The sequence below is a fragment of the Carya illinoinensis genome, chromosome 5 (assembly GCF_018687715.1).
Source record: "Carya illinoinensis cultivar Pawnee chromosome 5, C.illinoinensisPawnee_v1, whole genome shotgun sequence".
In the NCBI taxonomy this organism is placed as follows: Eukaryota; Viridiplantae; Streptophyta; class Magnoliopsida; order Fagales; family Juglandaceae; genus Carya; species Carya illinoinensis.
In genome coordinates this window covers 42,876,156-42,898,360 of record NC_056756.1, presented here as the reverse complement: position 1 = coordinate 42,898,360, position 22,205 = coordinate 42,876,156, and the positions used below count along the sequence as shown (strand labels likewise).

Here is a 22,205-nt window from a genome sequence, read left to right as displayed (position 1 = left end):
AAACAGTTGATCCAATCCAAAAGAAACCAGATTAAACAGTTGCAAAGTATTAATCAAGGAGACAAACTCTGAAATTTATCAACTCAAGAGGGAAGTTGACACATTAATGGAGGAAGAGGATTTAAGATGGAAGCAAAGGGCAAAGCAACAGTGGCTGAAAGAGGGTGATAGAAATATTTAATTTTTTCACAAGTGTGCTTCCCAAAGAAGGAAAGTTAACTCTATAAAATGTATAACAGATGATGAGGGGCGTATAGTTCAAAATCCAGAAGAGATGAGCTCCTTATTTCAAGCTTTCTTCAGTCATCTATTTACTTCTACTGAGCCTGCCAATTTTGAAGTATGCCTCTAGAATATACAGCCTATGGTCACTCCAGAAATGAATTTTGTTCTTACAAAAGGGATTTCTAATGAAGAAATTGAAAGGGCTATATTTAGTATGAATGGTCTTGGTTCTCCAGGACCTGATGGTTTTCCTGCTATTTTTTACCAAAATCATTGGGGAGTGATTGGTCCTGACATATGTGCAACCGTCAAGAATGCTTTTCTAGCTGCTGAGTGGCCTAAAGACTTCAATGCAACTTATATTACTCTCATCCCCAAAGTGAAAAATCCTTCAAGAGTAACTGATTTTAGGCCTATAAGCCTTTGTAACGTAATATACAAGATCTTGGCTAAGGTTCTGGCCAACAGACTTAAGCTTTTCTTATCTCAGTTGATCTCTAACACTCAAAATGCCTTTGTTCCCAACAGTTTGATCACTGATAATGTAGTGGTGGCTTTTGAAGCTATGCACTCTATGCAAACTCAGATCAAAGGGAATGAAGGATTCATGGCTCTAAAGTTGGATATGAGCAAGGCATATGATAGGATTGAATGGTCCTTTCTTCAAGCTGTCATGATAAGGATGGGATTTGACTCTAAATGGATTGAGGTGATTCTAAGATGTGTTTCTACTGTGTCATATTTTGTTCTTTTAAATGGGATCCCAAAAAGCTCTTTTACTCCTTCTCGAGGGATAAGGCAAGGAGACCATTTGTCTCCTTACCTTTTTATTATCTGTGTTGAATCTCTAAGTAAAATGATCCAAAGTGCTGAAGGGACTGGTGCTATTACAGGTGTTCCTCTGGGTAGAAATCAGGTGAGGATAAGTATCTGTTTTTTGCAGATGACTGTCTTCTTTTCTGTAAAGCAAACCCCTTGGAGTGGTCCAGGTTATCTCATCTTCTAGACACCTATGAGCAGGCAAGTGGTCAAAGACTTAACAAGGAAAAAACCTCAATTCTATTTAGCAAAAACACTAAGGCTGAAGCTCGAGATCTAATCACTCAAGTTGCAGGCATTCAATCCTCTCAACCTTATGACAAATATTTAGGTCTTCCCGTGGAGATTGGTAGATCAAAAACCAAAGCCTTTAGAAGTGTTATTGATAAAGTTAGAGGGAGGATTTGCAATTGGAAATTGAAGTATTTATCTCAGGCTGGCAAAGAAATCCTTATCAAGTCTGTTATCCAAGCTATCCTACTTATTGTATGGGTGTGTTTAAGATTCAAAGTCTCTCCTATTAGAAATTGGTCGATTGACTCAACAGTTTTGTTGGGGTCAGAAAGTTGAGGAGAGGAAGATGCAGTGGTGTCACTGGGATAAGATGGTTAAGGCTAAAGCAGTGGGGGGTTTAGGATTCAGAGACCTTGAACATTTTAATCATGCAATGCTGGCTAAACAAGGATGGAGATTGCTTCACTTCCCTAATTCTCTTGCTGCAAAAGTTCTCTCCCCTAAATACTATCCTGATGGTCAGTTCCTAAAAGCTACAACTCCAAGGCATTCATCCCTTATATGGAGAAGTCTCAGGGCTGCTAAACCTTTGTTGGAAGAAGGCTTATTTTGGCATATTGGTAATGGAGCAGGTACTAAGATATGGCACCACAAGTGGTTGCCTATTCCAACTTCATTCAAAGTTCAAAGTCCTATTAGTTGTTTTGATCCTGAGGAGTCTATTTCTGCACTTATTGACCATGAAGCCAAAACCTGGAAGACAAATGTTATTGATCAAGTTTTTCTTCAAAGGGAAGCTGAAATAATTAGACAGATTCCAATAAGTTTATGCAACAGTCCTGATAAAGTTGTCTGGAGATGTACTTCTAATGGGATTTTTTCTGTTAGAAGTGCATATCATCTGCAACTTGAGCTTCATCAGAGAGATAAAGGTCAGCATTCTCAAGCCTTTGTTGATAGTGAAAACTGGAACAAGCTTTGGAGGATTAAAGTTCCAAATGCAGAGAAATTGTTTTTGTGGAAAGCATGTCACAATAGCCTTCCAACAAAACTAAATCTTTTTAAGAGAAAAGTTGTGAAAGATTCTTGGTGTCCTATTTGTAATTAACATGAAGAATCTGTAGAACATGTCTTATGGGAGTGCGTGGCAGCTAGGGATGTGTGGTGTCTTTGCTCATCAAAATTGCAGAAACAATGTAAGAACCAGATTAACTTCAGGAGCTTGTTGATGCATATGGTGCAGGAACTTGAACATGAAGTTTTAATGGAAGTGGCTGTGGTGGCATGGAAAATTTGGAGGGGAATGAATGATTTGGTTTTTAACCAAACTTTTTCTACCCCTCAATTTATTGTGAGAAAGGCAACTCAGAAACTTGAAGATCTCATTGCTCTTTTCTCTCAACAAACATCTAATTCTACAACCACCATCCCTCAGACTATCCAATGGAGTGCTCCCCCTGCTGATGTGTACAAAGTCAATTGGGATTCTGCAGTGGCTAAAGTGAATTGCAAAGTGGGTGTTGGGACTATTATCCAGAATTGGGAAGGAAGAGTGATTGCTTGTATGAGGATGTGCAGACCTCTATTTCCTGACCCTTACTTGGCTGAGACTTTTGGAGCTCTACAATCTGTTAAGCTGGCTTTAGACATTGGATTGAAACAGATCAAACTTGAAGAGAATGCAATGAATGTAATAAATGACATCAAAGGCAACAAAGATAGCTGGAAACAAACTGGTTTGATCATTACTGATATCAAACAGATGCTATTGAGTTTTGATTCATTTTCAGTTGATTTTGCACCTAGAGGCTGTAATAGTTTGGCTCATTGCTTAGCTAGAGATGCTCTACACATCACTGATGTCCTTGTTGATATTGAGGATGTCCCTTATTGTATTGCTTCTCTATTGTAATCAGCTGAAGCTTTATATAAATGTTCCTTTCAAAAAAAAAAAATACATGTTTTTCCATCTAATAAATTGTTGATGACGTCTATCATGATGGCTATTTATAATTTTCATAACTTATGACCTATATGGGGAGAGGTCCTACAAGATTCCTTTATAATATAAGTTGTGTAAAATTTAGAAGTTGTAATGCTACCACAAAGTTAATATCATTCTCTTTTTCTTCTTCTTTGCCATAATCAGTATTGCTTGTGTAATCTTCAATGTCATAACCATTATTCTTCATTTCTATAAAAAGATAAAAATATGATAAAAAATATAACGATATAATGCTTAATAACAAGCATTACAGTTCATTACAAAGCATTCAGAAAAAAAGTACTAATGAGTTCCTAAAATAACATCACGATAGTCATTATTGATTTTATTTAATTTTCATTCGTAATAATATCAATCTAAAAATAGTGCCAGTAACTCTTTTATCCACCACTCATTCGTAGCATCAATTGTATCAATTGCATCAATTGCTTGCTGGCACCGATAATTTGGGTTACAAAGACTATAGAATTATAACCCCACTAGGAGAGGGTGCTGACAAGTTTGAGTCTGACTGGGTTAATACGTGTAGTGACACTAATTTGCTTAACACTCCGTCATGATCATCTAAGAAGAAAGTTTGAATTTAAAAACATGATCTACCAGTTCATTCAATGTAGGATTGGTAGTGACTGAGATTGCAAAGGAGACTTCAATTAGTGATGATTTTAAATTAAAATAAATTTTTGATGTCTGATCTTTAAATTCTAAAATGAATCTAACTCGTTCAATAATAAATGAGATTTAACCTAGTTATTAAGCCTAATTAAAATTTCTAATCAATTTAAATAATTTATCGCTTATGGGCTTATTCAATATGGCTCATTAAATATAATTTAGATCCAATAAAAACTATTAATATTCTGACCGTAGAATTATTTGGTCCGGTCGTTACAAACTCTCCTCCTTATAAAAATTCTATTCTTGGAATTTCTTAAACCTTAAATAACTTAAATACTTAGCCACCACATGCTTTTCATGTATCTCTTTTAAATTCTCAATCCTTTAATCGAATCTAATATTCAAAAATTGTGATGGTCCCATATATTGGTCTGATGCCTCACTACTCCTTTAGGCCTACACGTTAGCACACTACTACACACTCCTAATTCAATTTAAGCCTAAATATATCAATCTTAACAATGGGATTGATTTAAAAGCCTAATAATATATTTACTGCAAATCAAGACATGCCTTGGGGAGACTGGCCTAGATTTTCTTTGTCCTTCTTTTCTGTTTTCCAACAAAAAGTTTCTTTTCCTTGAAATAATTATTTCTTCTTAAAATGTTTTCCTCTTTTTCATTTTAAGAAGTCTACATAATCTTTAGACCTGACTTTGATACCAACTTGTAACACCCCACTTCCCTCAATTAAGAAAGACGTCATTTTTTTAAAAAATCACAGGATCCACAATGCTACTACTAAACCTAACTTAATTTTTTTTATTCTAAAGGAAGCACTAAGTACAAAAGATTCCATATAATAAATAAAATAATTCTTTATAAAAAAAATATTGAATATATAAAAAAGTGCGCGGAAGTTTTTATTAAAAAGTTTTCAAACTTTGTTACTATCAAAATTATGACTTAAAAACTTTGCGCATGATCTAGGCCTCTACCTCACCTCCTTGGTCCGGATCTCGTCTTGCATCTCTATTTTCATAAATATTCTCTCTTGTGGTCATTTACAAACATAAAACAAAGTAAAATAAGTCGTTGACTCAATAAGCAATCCATCATAACGTAAACATATTTAACATAAGATTTTTTTATAAAATATTTCATATGTAGAACTTAAAAGCATGATTGTTAATATGTATGCTATAACATGCATGACTTATCTAAATTAACTAAATTGTTTGGCTGATCGAAATTATCTTACAATTCTGACTCGCTAACATACTTAACTATGAGTGCAAGGTTGTGCACTTATCCCACATCTTGTGGCTACGAGGGGAATCGCTGATCTGATTTGATAAAATGCGATGGTGGTCCACACTTAAGTCTATGCCTTGTACATCCACCCTGACTACATTGGCACCATGCATTTGAATGGCCATCTGATTCATATGATCTTTATCTTACACTTGATATTATGAAAGCTTATATGTCTTATATAACATGAGATGCATAATCTACACATAACTATAGTATGAAAAATGAAACTTTTTTTTATTTAAAAAAAAAAAAAAAGAGCCAGTAGCCCCATACATAGGGGCCCCGTCCCAAGTTTATTCAAAAATCTCACTTATGGTAGAGAAAACCATGGTTACAACATCAATACATTAGGAAATTGCTCCCCACGTATACACCCACAACCAACTTATTACATCCAAAAAACCAAACAAAACAACCCCCAAAAAAAAAACTCCTACTATCCAGATTAAACCAAACTAAAAACGTATATAATGCATACCTGATTTATCTAATCTTTACAGACCTCTCATTTTTACATCCAACAGACCAACATTTCGGACTACCTTATTCACCCCTATTGCACCTTCTTTTGCTAACAGATCAGCAACACTATTAGCTTCCCTGAAGCAATGACTAATAGATGAATCAAATTCTTCTAATAAAGCCACTATTTTGTCCCAAAAATCTCAAAGGTACCAAACAGTACACTTTTTAGTAATCAACCAATTAACAACTACCAAAGAATCACATTCCATATCAATCTTAAAGAAACCCAGCTGTTTGCATAATAACAGACCCTCTAACACCCCTTTGAGTTCGGCTTCATTATTAGTACAATGACCAAAGTACTTTGTAAAAGCAAACCTCAACATACTAATATCATCCCTCAATATACCACCACCACCTCCTTCTCCATGATTACCTAAATTACTGTCATCTATATTTAGCTTAAATCTTCCCAGACTAGGCGTAGCCCACTTCACAATTCTCGGCGCTCTTCTCTGTTTTTCCACAATATTAACATTCAATTTCTTCAAAATATCTATATCCCTCTTTGACAATTTTTTTACATTTTCTATTTTCTTAGCAACATACCTTATCCAGTACATCACAAATCTCCAAACCACCTCCAACTTCTCATGTTTTCCTTCCATCTGAGCTGTAAACCTCCTTTTCCACAGCCTCCATGTCACAATAACAAGTACTAAACCCAGCAGCATCCCCAGTTGAGACTATCTTGATGCTCGACTAAACCAGGCATATACCCTTTCTCTCCACCATTGCTGAGGCACAAACGGAATATCTAATTTAGCCGATACCCTGCACCACACAGACCTTGCAAACTGCCCACTTCCAAGCACATGATCCAAGTCTTCAACTTGACCCCTGTTACAGCAATTACAGCATGAGGCTAGCGCTACACCAACCTTTTTTTATTTTCTCATCTACACTAAGGCATCCAAACATTGCCTTTCACATACATAGAGACATTTTTTTTGGTAGACTTTTATTCCACACCCATCGATACCACTCATTCCTAACTAACTTAACTCGAAAGATATCTCATGCTGATTTTGTTGAGAAAAGACCATTTTTATTTGGAAGCCAAATTAATACATCCTTCTTATTTTTCAAATTCCCAATAGTCTCCATAACATCTGTCCCCAACCGATTACCAACCATTTCTTGCAACCTGCCAATGTCCCATAGATCATTAATCACCAACTCTCTAATTCTAATATCAGGATACTCTACCTATTGTACAAGATCACATAACATGCCTTCATCTAGGAACTTATCATACCAAAATCACAAGTCCCCCTCATGCACCTTCCACTTTGAGTTTCCTATGATAAAAGGAATTCCCTCCACAACTTTACGCCAAAAATTGGAACCTGATCTTCTCCCCAACCACAAACACATTTGTTTATTCTTCACATATTTAGCCCGAAAGAAATTTGCCCATAAACTGTCCTTAGTCAACAACTGCCACCCAAATTTATGAAAAATGAAACATGATCACGAATTATAATGAATGACGTGATTGCATATATCATAACATGCATGGTACATAAACACTAATTTTCAAAAAGTAGCTTGTAGAGAAATAGTTTTAATAATATATATAACTAACAAACGTATACGAATTATAATTTATGATCAAGTTATTTACCTTGTAGTGTTGATTCCTAAACATTCTTTTGCGGTTTGTTAATTTCTGTAATTGGAATCAAGCGCAGAAGTGTAAAAATACCCTTAAAAATCTTCTAGATCATGTTGAAGAAGAAAAAAGGCTACGGATAATGGTTTAGATGACATTTTTGTAATACTTTATATATGAAATGTAGGAATTTTTTTCAATCGGAAAGAACGTGTGACAAAGCAACAATGATTGCTTTAATACATAGATTGCATGTTTGGGCTTTTTGAGAAAATAAAGTAGACTTGCCGCAACTGTGGTAGAAAAATAGTGGATGGTAATGGGTTGGAAAGACACATAAATAAAGATATGTATAGAAGGTAGTCGGGTTTAGAGATTTTGGGTGACAGACTGTAAAATTGAAACCCCGTTGGGCGAGGGTGACGACAAATTTGAGTCTGACTCGGTTAATATTAGTGTCATTAATATGCTAAACACTCGATTATGATCATCTAAGAAAAAAGTTTGAATTTAAAAATATAATTCATTTAATATAAAATTTATAGTAACTGAGATTACATAAAGAGCTTCAATCAATGATAATTTTAAATTAAAATAAATTTTTAATGGTTAATCTTTAAATTTTAAAAAGAGTAACTTTTTTAATAACAAATGAAATTTAATCTATTTATTGAACTAATTAAAATTCTTAATCAACTTCAACAAATTTTTGCGAGCAAGCTTATCTAATATTGTTTATTAAATATAATTTAAATTTAATAAAAATTATCAATATCTTGATCTTACAATTATTAGATCAGATTGTTACATCTAACCTATTGGATGAATGGTACGTGGTCCTAGAAAAACCGTCCTAGAAACGCGCAAAAAATCGTAGTCCTCCCTCTGATCTCCCATCCAAGAGGCATTTTGGACATGTGGAAGATACATTGAATATAAGTTATCATTTATTACCAAATTAATATCCCGAAATTTGTCACAACATAGGGCTTGGTCCTTCAGTTGAAAGGAACCTCACTAGCTTGTCAATAAAAAATCTTCAAACAAAATCTCAGCGTCTTCATCTTCTCAACACAAAACAAACAAACAAAAAGTTTAATGAATTTGGTTTGTATGGGACCTCCAAGACTAACTCAAAACACTCTCAATCGTTAGGCCACTGATCAAATGGCTAACATTTACATTATAATTTTAAATATATTTAGTTTATATATTGACGTTGGAGATTGAAGTTGGGAGCCAATACGGTGCCCATACTTGAGACAGATAGAGAGGTTCGTTCGCCCTTCGACGACCCCAGGACTCAGGAGGTTTGTTCTCGGCCTACGACAATGAGAGGTTCATTCGGCCTGGAGATTGAGAGGAGCGGAGAGCGGAGAGAACCCAGCGAAAATGAAAGTAAATAATTCTGGGTAGAGATAAGATTTGAATTTGAAAGTGAAAATGTGCTGTGTAGAGTTACATCATTCTGACATAGCACTTTGCAGGGACCACATCACATCACAATCCAACAAAGGCGTCCAACAGCAAATAACAAACAAAAAGAAATAAATAAAACCACGTCAGACGTGTGGTAAACCAGTATTAATGTAATGGTAAGGATAACATTACCCTCAGTTAAATAGGAACGGACGTTGGCAGCAGGCAGAGCTTGTAATTGTTTTGCATGACACCCTGACAATGCTTATCTAAACATGCCTGCAGGCTACGTGGACCTCGCATGTCCATAGAATGTACAAGCTTTTCAGGCTTTTTTTTTTTTTTTTGTTTTTTTAAAGAAGAAATACTTTTTTTTTATTACACATTAAATGAGAGAGACTGCAAAGTTATTGATTACACATTAAATGAGAGAGAGACTGCAAAGAAGATAGCTTGATTGATTACACGGTTTAAAACAAATTTGATTGCTTGAAGACTGAAGGGTCCTATAAGATTCAGCCGATGAAGATCTTGAACAATGCTTTTCTGCATGCATCCTCTTTTCAGGAATAACCTGCCTTTCAGTATTCTTTATTTTATTCTAATCTTTACATTTTTTTATCTTATTATTATTCATAAAATTTTTATCATATTTCATTTTTTTATGCATTTCCTTAATTTTATATATTTTTTTAATTTTATAATATTTTTTATTTTATTTTTATTAAATTAAATAAATTATTTTACTCATTATCTGTATACTATATATTTGATAAAAAAAAATAAAAAATAAAAAATTATATATAATATATGATATAAAAATAATAAAAAATATATTTTTATTTTAATTTATTGACTTATCATGCCAAAAGAATGACAAGATTGAAAATCTACCATGAGCACAGCCAGAGCCCACGAGGGTGGTCTCGACAAATTCTATCGTCAAGTGCAAAATTCACACTATTTATCTTGTGTGTAATTTTTTAAAGTATTTTTTAAAATTTCTTAAATATTTTTAAAAGACAGAAAAAACTTATAAATTTATAAAAAATAAATTTTCCACATCTACCACTGTACTATTGTTGGTACTACAAATAAACCACGTACCTTCTATATTTACCTCAAAATCTAAAAGAAGGAAAAAAATGGTACTTGTTGCGGAGAGAGTGCAGGCATTGGCTGTCGCCGGAGTGAAAGAGCTGCCGGAACAATTCATTCGCCCTTCGCACGAGCGGCCGGAGAACAGCAAGGCCGTGGAGGGGGTCACAGTGCCCGTCATCTCCCTATCTCAGCCGCGCGAGGTGGTCGTTCAGGAAGTGGATAAGGCGTGCGAGGAATGGGGATTCTTCCTCGTCACCGACCATGGCATATCGCCGGCGTTGGTCCGGCGGCTCCAAGAAGTGGGGGAGGAGTTCTTTGGACTCAGACAAGAGGAAAAGGAGGCCTACGCAAACGACGCAGCGAGCGGGAACTTCGAAGGGTATGGGACGAGAATGACAAAGAACCACGATGAGAAGGTGGAGTGGATCGACTATTTCTTCCATTTCATGGCTCCTCCTTCTAAGGTCAACTATGGCGTCTGGCCCAAAAACCCTCCTGCTTACAGGTATAACACTTGGATGCGTTTAGCTAGATGTCTTGTTTCTTATTCTTTTTTTGTAATTAATTACTCATTTATTACTTTATAAAACAGGGAAGTGACAGAGGAATATAACAAAGAAATGTTGAGGATAACAGACACCTTGCTGGAGCTGCTCTCAGATGGGCTAGGTTTGGAAGGGAAGGCTTTGAAGTCAGCTTTGGGAGGTGAAGAAATAGAATTAGAGATGAAAATAAACTTTTACCCGCCTTGCCCACAACCTCAACTGGCTCTAGGAGTCGAACCTCATACTGACATGTCTGCCCTCACACTGCTTGTCCCCAACCACGTTCCAGGCCTTCAGGTCTCCAAAGATGGCAACTGGTTTGCCGTCAATTACCTGCCAAATGCACTTTTCATCCATGTTGGTGATCAACTTGAGGTACAATATTAGACATATAACAAAGAAAATTATATCCTACAGAGCGATCCAAGTAATTTCACATACTGGCGTGTTTGATACGTTATTGTATTTAGACAGAAGAAAAATTAAAATGAAGAACAGCGTTAATTTAATTTTGTTGCGCGCAGGTACTGAGCAACGGGAAATACAAGAGTGTTCTGCATAGGAGTTTGGTAAACAAGGAACACACACGCATGTCGTGGGCAGTGTTCGTGGTGCCTCCACAAGAGACCATGATAGGGCCAGTTGCAAAGCTCGTGGATGATCAGAACCCAGCCAAATATTCAAGCAAGACATTTGCTGACTACCGATACCGCAAATTCAATAAGCTTCCACAGTAATGCAGATTTATTATTAAGATCTTCTTATGGAAAATCTTGCACGTCCTTCATGGTATTTAAAATAAATCAAGACAGTCCCCAGGTTCTGTCAGTAACTTTATTTATGCAAAACGTTGTTCTTCGTATGTTGTTTAAATAAAGAGAAATAATGACTTTCTCAAGCTTGAGAAGTTTTTGGTCGAGTAAAACCCGTTTATTGAAGCGACATTAATATTGGACTAAACAAAAAGTAACAAGCAATAAAATCTAAGGAAAATGATAGGGGATCGAGAATTTTTTTTGTCAATATTTTTAACAAGCAATAGTTAAAAAAGCGATTTTGAGTGAATTTATAAATTTTTTAAACGTTTAAAAAATATTTTTTTAAAAAAATACAATTGCACTTATTGATCGCATGCGGGTGGCACTTCTTTCGATCTTCCAACATTATCCAAAACTATTATAGCATTACTCATAATCATATCATGTATTAAGGTCACAACTGAACTGTCTCAACAAATGACCAAAGAAAATATTCCAGAAGATACTGAAGGTGCCTCTGGACGTGCCCATGCTTAATCAAATAGAGTGGTCTCAATTTGTTATAAAATTCACATGAAATTCTCTTCAAATGTGGTGATAAATGCACTAATTGAGTTGTATAAATAGGGCCTCATGTTCTTGTAACTATTCATGAAAAATATTTGCATTTAGAAATGTCAAGCCCTTTGAGGCAATCTTTCATACACTTGTTGTGCTCTTCTTGGTTTCTTTATGGTATCTAGAGCCCCTTAGGACAAACATCCATTTTTTTTTTTTTACAAAATGACCTCCAAAACAACCACCGATTCTATCCCTCCCTCCGTTGTTTCTTCCGCTACCCATTTCATAACTATCAAATTATCTACTCACAATTACCTTCTTTGGCATGCGCAAGTCATTGCCTTTCTCAAAACTCATCAGCTTTATTCTCATATTGATGGCTCAGTTCCACCCCCACCGCCCATTGTTAATGATGCTCCTAATCCCCATCTCCTGCCGCCACGTGCAACTTCTATAAGGCCAGCGATCTCAAATCTCTTAGATCCGCCATTTTCCTTCTCATCTAGTGTGGTGCTTGTCTCCCACGCACTACCACTATTCTAGGCGGTTTTCTTCTGGCAATTCGAAACTTTTTCAGTTTGCTACTCTCTTATATTTTTGCTTCTCCTAACCAAGGATCGTTGGAAAGAGGATGTGATATCCCATTTTTATGTGTATTTTTATTGAATGAGTGTTTTAATTTAATTAAAATATTGGTTCTTTTATTTTAAATTATCGAATTTTAATTGGATTTATTTACTTGTGAAATTTGTTTTGTAGAGTTTTCTTAATATTAATTATTGTTTTGATTTTAAATTACTGTTTAATTTATTTTAGTTTGCTTTTGGATTTAAAATTTTGTTGTTAGTTTTTACTGGTTATTTATTTTATTTTAGCTAGATACTGTGTTTAAATTACTTTATTCAAGTTATAGTTTTTAAAGTTATTTTCGTTTCATCAGTTTCTGGATTCCAGAGGTGAGGACTGGACCTCAATTCTTTTACTCATCTTTTCTTTTTCTCTTTTTTTTTCTTCTTCTTTTTTTCCCTTTTTCTTTCTTTTTCCCTCATTTTCTCCCCGATTTTTCTCTCCTCCGCGCGACACTCTCTCTCCTCCCTCCTGTTCATTTTCTTTGCCCCACCGTAGAGCCGCTGTCGGCCAACCGTGCATCTCACCACCCCCGCCGATCGACTCCACTCCAGCCGGTGATCACCTTCCTCAATTTTCAGACCACCTAGAGCCGCCGTTAGCCGTTGTGGGCTCCTCCAAGCCTCACGATTTTTCCCCCATTTCGTCGCTATCATTCCACCTCCAGCTACCACCCCTTCACCACTTCATTACCGACCTCTTACCATCTTAAACCACCCATTTTCGGCTCCGATACGTCTCCGGAGTTGCCTGCACGACCTCATTTTCTGTTTTGAAATTTTTGACCTTCTACCGCAATTTTCACCGCCACCCACGGCTAACCCTCACTTTCACTAGCTTCATAAACACCTCTAAGGTATTCCCTATCAATCTCACACCTTAGTTCGTCTCCATTCAAAAGTAAATATTTTACAACCCACAACTACAGTACTTTTGCACTATTACGTTACTTTTCTTCCGCCTTTTGCAGCTTGTTGATCCTCTAAAAATTATTATATAGCACTGTAATTATTTTTCAAACTTCTTTTTAGATTTAAATCTATTTTTGCTTTAACAATAAATTGTGATTGGTTGGTTGCCGGACTAAGTCTGAGGAGTCGGGAGTCAGATGGATTTGAGGATGGAGTTAATTGTGTTTGGCTAATGTGGAGATTTGTTGGATATTTTGTGTCTTGATGTTTGCATTACATAGTACATGCATGTTCATGTTTGAAAAGGAAAACTGAGTTTTTGTGTAATTGCATACATGTACATGTGATGGAACTTAAAAACTGGGTTTTCAAGCGAGACATGACTTTTGGTATATGTGAACGATTGAATTGGCTGGTTTGAGTCAGAGGCACATGTAGGGATGGTGGTGAGCATGGATAGTGGTAGAGTCCCACCTGCGATTCCTACCTACAGACAGACTTGTGGGGATGGTGGTAAGCAGGGACGATGGTAGAGTCTCGCATGTGATTTCCGCCTACTGTGCACACATAAAGATGGTGGTGAGCAGAAATGGTGGTAGAGTCCTGCCTACAGTTCTCTAATGGTTTTGTTAATGAACCATTTTCTGAAAAAATTGTGAGATTAGTTTTTGGGCCATTATCCATTATCTAGGATAATGGCGATGATATGTTTAAAGGAAATGTTTTGGGCTAAAAAATGGGATTTTGGCATGCGTATAAAATGTGAATTTTTGAGACATATGCATATGACATCATGTTCATGCATTTGGTTATTGCATAAATGTATTTTTATTTTGAGGTGTGTTTGGATTATTACTTACCTACGGTACCGTCTTGGGTACTGTAGACTTTGTTGTAAATGAGGAGAAAGAAGTTGAGGCTGAGGAGGCGGCTCCGCCAGAGTACTGACTTTGGAGTTGTTTTATTTTTGAAAATTATTTTACTTGCTTTTATGTTATGAAATTTTGATTTGAAACAATGTTAAATTTGTAATATTTTATTATGCTTGATTTAAGCAAGTTTGTATTTAAACAAAATTCTGGTACTTAGTTGAAAACTTTTATTATCCATTGCGTGGTTTCTATATACACGTGTAGCATGTACACATACTTGGCACTTGGTGATGAGATGTGTGACACATGTTGTCAGCATCCCGACGCCTTGATTTTCACGTGTCCGTACATGGGAGTTGGGGGCGTCACAGAGGAAGTAGAAAACTCCGACAATCAGTCCAGATCAACAATATGCAGCACAAGCCCCTTCGTTATGACATTCAGTCGTAGCTTAATCAAGCCATTTTTGACCTATTTCAAAACCGCTTCAATCGACATCCCCTTGCGGGACATGGGTGGAGGTCAAGTTATTGGTTCTAGATCCCTCCTTTTTTTTTTTTTTTTTTTTTTAATCTTTTTGTTGTGTTGTATTTTCTGTTTTGAGATGAATGTTGGGTCCTCCCAAGCCACTAACTATCGTATCCTATAACCATTATGTTATCTATAATATGCTTGCTTAGAAAAAAAAAAATTGAAGCAATATCTTCACAAGTCTCGTCATTAACCATTTTATTATAGCACTTCCATTGGAATAGTCAAAGTTAAATTCAAGTTTTAGCAAATATGATATGAATTTGTCTTTGTCTATTTCAATCACATTAAATCCTCACATTCGATTATCTATTTATTTTTTATATAATAATAAAATAATATTAATTTAATATTTTTTTAAAATTTTTAAATTTATTTATTTTTAGTATATTTTACTATTCTACCAATTAGATGTTAATGAGTAATCATATTCTAATTAAATTATTGGTTAAATTTTTGTGGTCATTTAATGCTAATAACTATAAACGTCTAATTAAATTCATCTTAAATTATATATAATTGTCTTAATTACAAATTAAATTTCTATGTTTCTCATCCAACTATATTTTTTTACTAAATTTTTTTCTATCCAATAATCATATCTACTAAATTTTCTCATAAAATAATAATACAAAAAAGAACGCAAGTATTTCTTTAGAAAAACTGCCCAAATTAATATGCATTTACAACAAGCAGCCCAAAGAAGTCTACCATTACAGCAATAGTGTAGTTATAAAAGCCCCATGCTAATGTTTAGGGTCAACATACAGCCCAATGGGAATGATTCTCCCAGCAACATGCTAAACTCTGGCAGACCCCACCCACATAAACATCATTTTTTGAAAGAAAAATTTCAAAAAATATAGTTGCAAGTATAATTATGTACTAATCTGTGTATTAATGTGATGTGATTGGTCAAAAAGTAGATTTTATTGAAAACAGTATTAATTTAAATTTTAAGTATGAATGAATCAATATTAGTATACAGATTAATACGCGACTGTGCTTGTATATAGCAAAACTCTTTTTTGAAAAAAAAAGTCTTATTGCACTTCCAACTAAAAACATCCACAGCAATATGTTGGTTAAGGACAACAAGTTGCATCCACAGCAATACATAGCTTCCGGACCACATAGTACAACACACACATCTCAAAGATAAACAAAAACTATCTAAGATCTATCACATGGTGGCTGCCAGACACATGTATTCCCAGCCACATGTATTTCCAGTGGCTGGAAATACCATTAATGTGCATTTATAATAAACAAATGAATATTTGTACCAAACAGTTACTTCCCTCTAAAATGTGTGGATGGTTTCTAACAAAGGAGTAGGAGTAGGAGTACCAAACATTTACCAAACAGTTTTTAAAGAGCTTCAACAATGTCAGATGCACAATTTGGGTATTCTGACTCTTGAGCAATAATTGTAAAAACACAGCTATCCTTAAATGTTGAGAGATAGTAGAAAATATTAGAATGAAGTTTTATTAATTATCCCTCAGCATGTATGCAAAATAACCAGATTTCATGAAGCCATGAAGTGAGGCGAACCCCTTCAATAACATATGTATAAATGTCTTGTGCAATATAAATCTTCATTCAAGTTTTAAGAGAGGGGCTTTAAGATGTAAAGATATACCTAACACTATAGAAGTTATTATTAGAGAGATGCTGAACAAATAAAAATAACCTAAGCAGTATATGATGATTCAAATTATTCCAAGAAGAGAATCGAGATCATTCAAAGATGGCATAATAATCAAATTTACCTGCACATTAAATCAAATTATGAGCTTACTTTTATTCATTCCCTACCAGTTTGTCGAAAAAGACAAATAGATTACCTTTATAAAGGTAAAGCGGTATCTTCACAAAAAAAAAGGAGTCACGTCATCAACCATTTTATTATTTTCACTCATTTTGAAATAATTTTAAAAAAAAAAATCTTCAATTTCCAAGTCAAATGCTAGACTAAATAATACTAATAATAAGTAATGCCATATATAGTCGTGGAGTATATAAGTATTGTGCAGTCACTTCGAAAAAGAGTAAGGTTCATTATTAAAAAATTCATTTTTTATGTTAGTCTTACATTTATTCACTTTTTTCAAAGTGATTATATGACGCTTGCGCATTTACGACTGTAACTATCATTTTTCTATCAATAATATTATAATTCTTCAAGTCTTGTTTAAATTTAGACTCATCTCATCTAATCATTACAACTTTTTTAAATTTTTAAACAAATTAATATAAAAAATAATTCAATTTTTTTAATTACAAAACAAAAATAATATCAAAAAATAATATTTTATTTAATTTTCATCTTTAACTTCTTATTTAAACCTCTCTTAAACACACATTGCGCAGATTTAAGACTAGTTAACAAAACAAAGCCGATTGGGCCCATCAAATGGGAAAACGAGCCTAACAATAATGGCCGATATCTCCAATATTTCTATGGGTGGGTCTACGCCCACCGCCCGCAAATGCATTCTATTGTTTTTTCTTTTTTATTTTTTTATTTTTTAACGTCTTTAAATAGTTTTTAAAGAAGAAAAAAATTTACAAAATTATTAAAAGACACTAACTTAATCATAAAATAAAATAATAATAATAATAATAAATTCCCAACAGGAGGCCCCAGCGAGAAGCATAGCTTTTTCTTATAGAAAATTCTATGTGCAGTCATTTTTACGGATTTCTTTGTGCACTCCAGTGATATGATTGGTTGTGTATTAAAAAAAAATTAATCCAGCCAATCATATCAGTGGAGTGTGCAGGGAGTACGCAAAAATAACTGTATGTATCATTACTCTTTTCCTATTTCTATACCACCAAAATAGTCTCGGCTTTCCCCTCCAAGAAGCATCTTGACTTCTTGAAACCACTCCACGTATTTGCTCACTCAATCAAACAGTAGTGATTTGAAACAAAAACCATCACAGTATAACAAAATTCACAAGATTTTTATTTTTACTTTTTTATGACCAGGGATTTTGGAGATAGTAGACGAGAGCCGCTTCAAATACAAAATAATTATTATAGCAAATCACGTCAATTTGTAAGTTTATTTTTATATAAATTTTTTGTAGTTAAAATATTTTCCATTACAAAAACCAAGACCCTTACCACTTAACAAATTCTCGAGAGTTGAAGTATTTTATTGTTACTTGCTTGTTTAAATCGCATCAAGCCAGATTGGTAAAGTAACTGAAAAAATAACGTAAAGAACTTACCGATAATAACTTAGCTATAGCCGTAACGGATATGATAATAATAGAAGTAAAAGATCAGCCAGTTTACAAAGTAAAAATAGACAGAAATGGAAGTCACTTGTTGTATAAAGCAACCCATGACAACAACCTTCCTCCATCTGAGGGAGTTCCTTATTCAGGCCATGTCTAAGAGTAGAAAAATTCTATTTAAAATCCGGTGTAGAGAAATAGAATACACCCTGCCCTCCACGTTGCTGACATGTTAAATTAAAAAATGATCAGATCCTGTCATGCAGCAGTTTGGGAGAGAACGCACCAACTTACAATTACATATGACTCTAACAGTAGTTACAATTAATAGTTGAATAGAAGGCAATCGATGACCATGTGAATTCAACTAAAGTGATTAGTTAGTACATAAAATCAATGAATTATGACGTAACATGTGACATAAAAATCTGCATAGGTAATCTCCAATCAGCTCAAGAAATAAAAAGGGACATAAATGGAGTTATTATGATAGATTTCCATTCCGCGCCAGCCACCCAAAACAAACATGTAAAAAGACATAACATGACAACCTTTGAGCATCTTCTCATACTGCCAATCTTCTCCAATCAGATATAATAAAACAATGACATTCATATGGTTAAAAGTAAAGCACATTCTTCACAAATATCTAATTTTGATACATTGTGTCTTATTATACATTCAAAAGAACCCTTTTACACAACTGTAAAGAACCACAGCCACTCAATCCGCCCTGATCCTAGTGGCAACATGCAAGAATGATACAATAGAGTCCAGTTCCAAGAAAATGCAACTAGAATTCCTAGCAATATATGTTTCATGGTCAATTGCAGAAAACTATACCGAAACTCCAAAACCATCGGCCATTCAACACTATCTTGGGCCAGATATCTGCTGTGAAGGGACATAAGAAAAAACAGCATGCAAGCCACTTGTGTTTCTGGAGGCATTTCCTAATGGATACGACGTAGAGCCATTTAGTTCCATTAATGTGGAAGCCTCAGTAAATCTACGCCCATAAAAGCGCAAGAAGTTCAGAGATTCTATAATTGGCTGAATGATAGGAATCCCACCTTCCAACATACCAACAACACTAACCATATTCGGCCTAAGTGCTGGTTCCTCATGGAGACAACACAAAGCGACACAAACTAATTTTTCCGCCTCTTCCCTTGTCACCCGTCCTTGTAGAGTTGGGTCAGCAAGCTCCAAATACTTCCCTTGTTCATGCATCTCTAATGCAAATAGAGGATAATAACCAAATCCTGACCCTGATGATGACGAAGAGTGGCCACCACCACTCTCATTGTCATCCATGCTATGGCTTTGTGATCGTAACAAGCAATTTTTCCTTCCACTGACAAGTTCAAGTAGCACCATTCCAAAACTGTAGACATCAGTCTTTTCCGAGATTGCAGAGTTGGTTAGCCATTCAGGTGCAAGATAGCCACGAGTGCCTCTCATTGTTGTGAACAGACCAGACTGTTCGGGGCTCAGAAGCTTTGAGAGCCCAAAATCGGAGATCTTTGGTTGAAGGTGGTCATCCAATAGAATGTTCTCAGGTTTGACATCACAATGGATGATCTTGTGTTCGCATCCATTATGCAGATATGCAAGCCCGCGTGCTGTTCCAAGCGCTATATCAAACCTCTCTTGCCATTCTAAGACAGGTCCACTACCAAAGAGAGTCCGGTCCAGTGAGCCATGATTCATATATTCATAAACCAATAGCCGTTTTCTCCCTTGGGCACAAAACCCTTTCAGTCTAACCAAATTCACATGGTGAATATTTCCAATAACTGCAATCTCAGTGCAGAATTCTTTTCTCCCTTGAACGCCTAAATTGGTAATCTTCTTTATGGCCACAATAGTTTTATCTAGCAGTGTCCCCTTGTATACAGCACCAAATCCACCCAATCCAATCTGAGTCTTGAAATTATCAGTAGCCACCTCAAGCTCGTCATAGTCAAACCTTTTCGGCAAGCCTGGTATGTAGAAGACATCCAGGTCTTCAGAAGAATGTGAGTTGCGGCGACCTAATTTTATTTCTTTAGACTTGGAGAGTCCCCATCTCTTCCACCAGAGAAAACCTAGAGCCCCTAACAGAAAGAATCCAGTGAAAGGTAAAAGCACCAGAGCAGCTACAGGAATCTTTTGTCTTCGACTACTTGCACCTGTAACACCATTTGTGCTTGGACCAGCAAGAACTTTGATGTAGCCTACCAGGTCACTTTCAGCATCATTGCTCGACATAACGGAACCCAGCTCACTTTCAAGCACATAGCAAGAACCAGTTGAGTTTCCATGGAAAAATCCTAAGCAAGAGCAGTCCCCTGAGCAGAGATCTTCACAAACTGACAGATTGACATGATATCTCAGAGGCTCAGAGAAATCATTGGCAAAATACTCTGTACCATAGCCAAGCCCCACATATGAAAAACCTGATGAGTTACAAGAAAATGGCAAATAGTAAGAGCCATTATTTGGCACGCAATCCTGTGAAACAACATGGAAGCCCGATGGACATGAACAGGATAGGCCACTGGATAGGCCATCATTACACAATCCAACTCGGCCACATATGAACGGAGTTTTACAATCATCCGTTGGCGCAAAAAACTCCTGATCCCACTTCGTGCCAGAATATCTGCTGACCGTCAAGTGACCTGATGCACCCAACTTTGCAATTCGGAAGTCCGCTGGCGACAAGATCACCTGTATAACAACCAACGATTCATTTTGGCCAAAGAGATAAAGGCCTGTTCTGTTTATTGCCATGTATTCCACAATATAGTTCGAGTTGATATAAGCCTCTGTATCCATTGACAATTTCCAATATGTTTGATTGTGCCATTGCAGTAATGCATCAGAAGTACTTATTGTGAGCATGTAATCACCAGATGATAAGTTGTTATCCGAAACAGCACTAGACAGATATGTCCCAACAGGTAAGTGTTGTCCAGTCACAATTGTGTCGGTTGGATGGTGGAAACTTTCCCAAAGAGAACCATTGGAATGATCAAGTAAGATAAGATTACCCAACTCAGTTAATTTTAATGCATATACCGATGAAGGTAACGGAGGAGTTGACCATCTGAGTACACCGCCTTGATCAGCAATTGTAATCCCGTTGGTCGTAAGAGACACTACACCGGAATCTGAGATGGGAGCATCACGGTTAGCAGACCAGATGATGGTATTGGATTCCACATGGATGACACACAAGTAAAAGTTGGTTTTCTGAGCACCAGGATTCGAGATGGCAGATTTGAATGTGCTGTTACGGGAGACCAAGAAAGCACCATCGTTATCAATAAAGTGATATTCCGTAGCGGTGAAATTTGGGTATATGAACTCTGAGGATAGAAAACCAGAGACAAGAGGACAGACTAAGAAGAAGGTGGGAAAAAATAAGGAGTATCCCATGCAGAGCTTTTATGGAATGTAGAATAGATAAGTGAGTAGGGGTCCGATGAAGGGCGCAATGGTGAAGGGAAAGATGGTTTCCTATGCTTTCCTCCATTTCTTTCCTCCAAATACCGATTTGGTTTTGTGTTGACAATGAAACTGTCTCTCTCTTCACCAACTTGAGCCTAATTGGTGGCCAAGAATATGTTTATTCAATGGTAACGTCAGCTGGGGATGCAAGATATACTAGTTTTAAGTACTGGTCAAACCCGATTGCATATTTATTTATTCTAAGAAGATTAGTGTTTCACGCATTATCACATATATCACTGCCTCTCACCATGTCGGTTTCATCAAATGCTGCACGCACAATCATTGACCCAGCTCTCTTAAGTTATTACCAATAATGTGGGTCTAAGACGCCATTTGGACCTAACGTGGTATTTTTTTATTCTAAGATGAATGGTGTATTCTGGATCGTCATCTACTGCCCTTTATAAGTTCCTATTTACACATATCCTAATCGAGCTTTCAGTAATCTCTAAAAGATAACCTTCTCTTTTTCCTTTCCTTCTGTTTTACTACTATCATGATGATGATGATGATGATGATGATTATTATTATTATTATTGTTGTTGTTTTTTTTTTTATAAATAAACAATACCGACTATTCTAACGAATAAAATAAAGAACCACTTGATTGAGAGAAACCATCAAACATATGGTCTGAATAATAAACTATTATTATTATTTTTTGATAGCAAATCAAGAACTTCACTAATAAAAGGGACATTACGGACATAAATTAAACCATAAGATTTGAGATAAAAAGTTCGGAATACAATCTCACTACATAATGA

At 35.6% G+C, this 22,205-nt stretch overlaps 3 protein-coding genes across 3 annotated transcripts; 2 read left to right on the top strand and 1 right to left on the bottom strand.

The window, feature by feature from the left end:
- Positions 1-364: 364 nt before the first annotated feature.
- Positions 365-3,190, top strand: LOC122310366. The gene is made up of 4 exons (XM_043124262.1): positions 365-1,141; positions 1,246-1,393; positions 1,548-2,210; positions 2,394-3,190. Exons 1-4 carry the CDS (start codon positions 365-367, stop codon positions 3,188-3,190), a joined length of 2,385 nt encoding a protein of 794 aa, XP_042980196.1.
- A 6,699-nt stretch (positions 3,191-9,889) lies between these two features.
- On the top strand, positions 9,890-11,321 carry LOC122309083 (flavonol synthase/flavanone 3-hydroxylase-like). Its single transcript, XM_043122444.1, has 3 exons — positions 9,890-10,383; positions 10,471-10,798; positions 10,948-11,321. Exons 1-3 carry the CDS (start codon positions 9,923-9,925, stop codon positions 11,158-11,160), a joined length of 1,002 nt encoding a protein of 333 aa, XP_042978378.1. The 5' UTR covers positions 9,890-9,922; the 3' UTR covers positions 11,161-11,321.
- A 7,230-nt stretch (positions 11,322-18,551) lies between these two features.
- LOC122309502 (G-type lectin S-receptor-like serine/threonine-protein kinase At5g35370) lies at positions 18,552-21,610 on the bottom strand. Its single transcript, XM_043123011.1, has one exon. The coding sequence runs from the start codon at positions 21,361-21,363 to the stop codon at positions 18,811-18,813; it is 2,553 nt and encodes an 850-aa protein (XP_042978945.1). The 5' UTR covers positions 21,364-21,610; the 3' UTR covers positions 18,552-18,810.
- Between the last annotated feature and the right edge of the window lie 595 nt (positions 21,611-22,205).

Bases quoted from the DNA above. Each gene is read 5' to 3' on its own strand.
- LOC122310366 (XM_043124262.1), top strand. From the start codon at position 365: ATGGTCACTCCAGAAATGAATTTTGTTCTTACAAAAGGGATTTCTAAT. The intron at 1,142-1,245 runs GTGAGGATAAGT...ACCTATGAGCAG, and splicing joins TTCCTCTGGGTAGAAATCAG to GCAAGTGGTCAAAGACTTAA. The intron at 1,394-1,547 runs GTAGATCAAAAA...GGTGTGTTTAAG, and splicing joins AGGTCTTCCCGTGGAGATTG to ATTCAAAGTCTCTCCTATTA.
- LOC122309083 (XM_043122444.1), top strand. From the start codon at position 9,923: ATGGTACTTGTTGCGGAGAGAGTGCAGGCATTGGCTGTCGCCGGAGTG. The intron at 10,384-10,470 runs GTATAACACTTG...TTTATAAAACAG, and splicing joins AAAAACCCTCCTGCTTACAG to GGAAGTGACAGAGGAATATA. The intron at 10,799-10,947 runs GTACAATATTAG...TGTTGCGCGCAG, and splicing joins ATGTTGGTGATCAACTTGAG to GTACTGAGCAACGGGAAATA.
- LOC122309502 (XM_043123011.1), bottom strand. From the start codon at position 21,363: ATGGGATACTCCTTATTTTTTCCCACCTTCTTCTTAGTCTGTCCTCTT.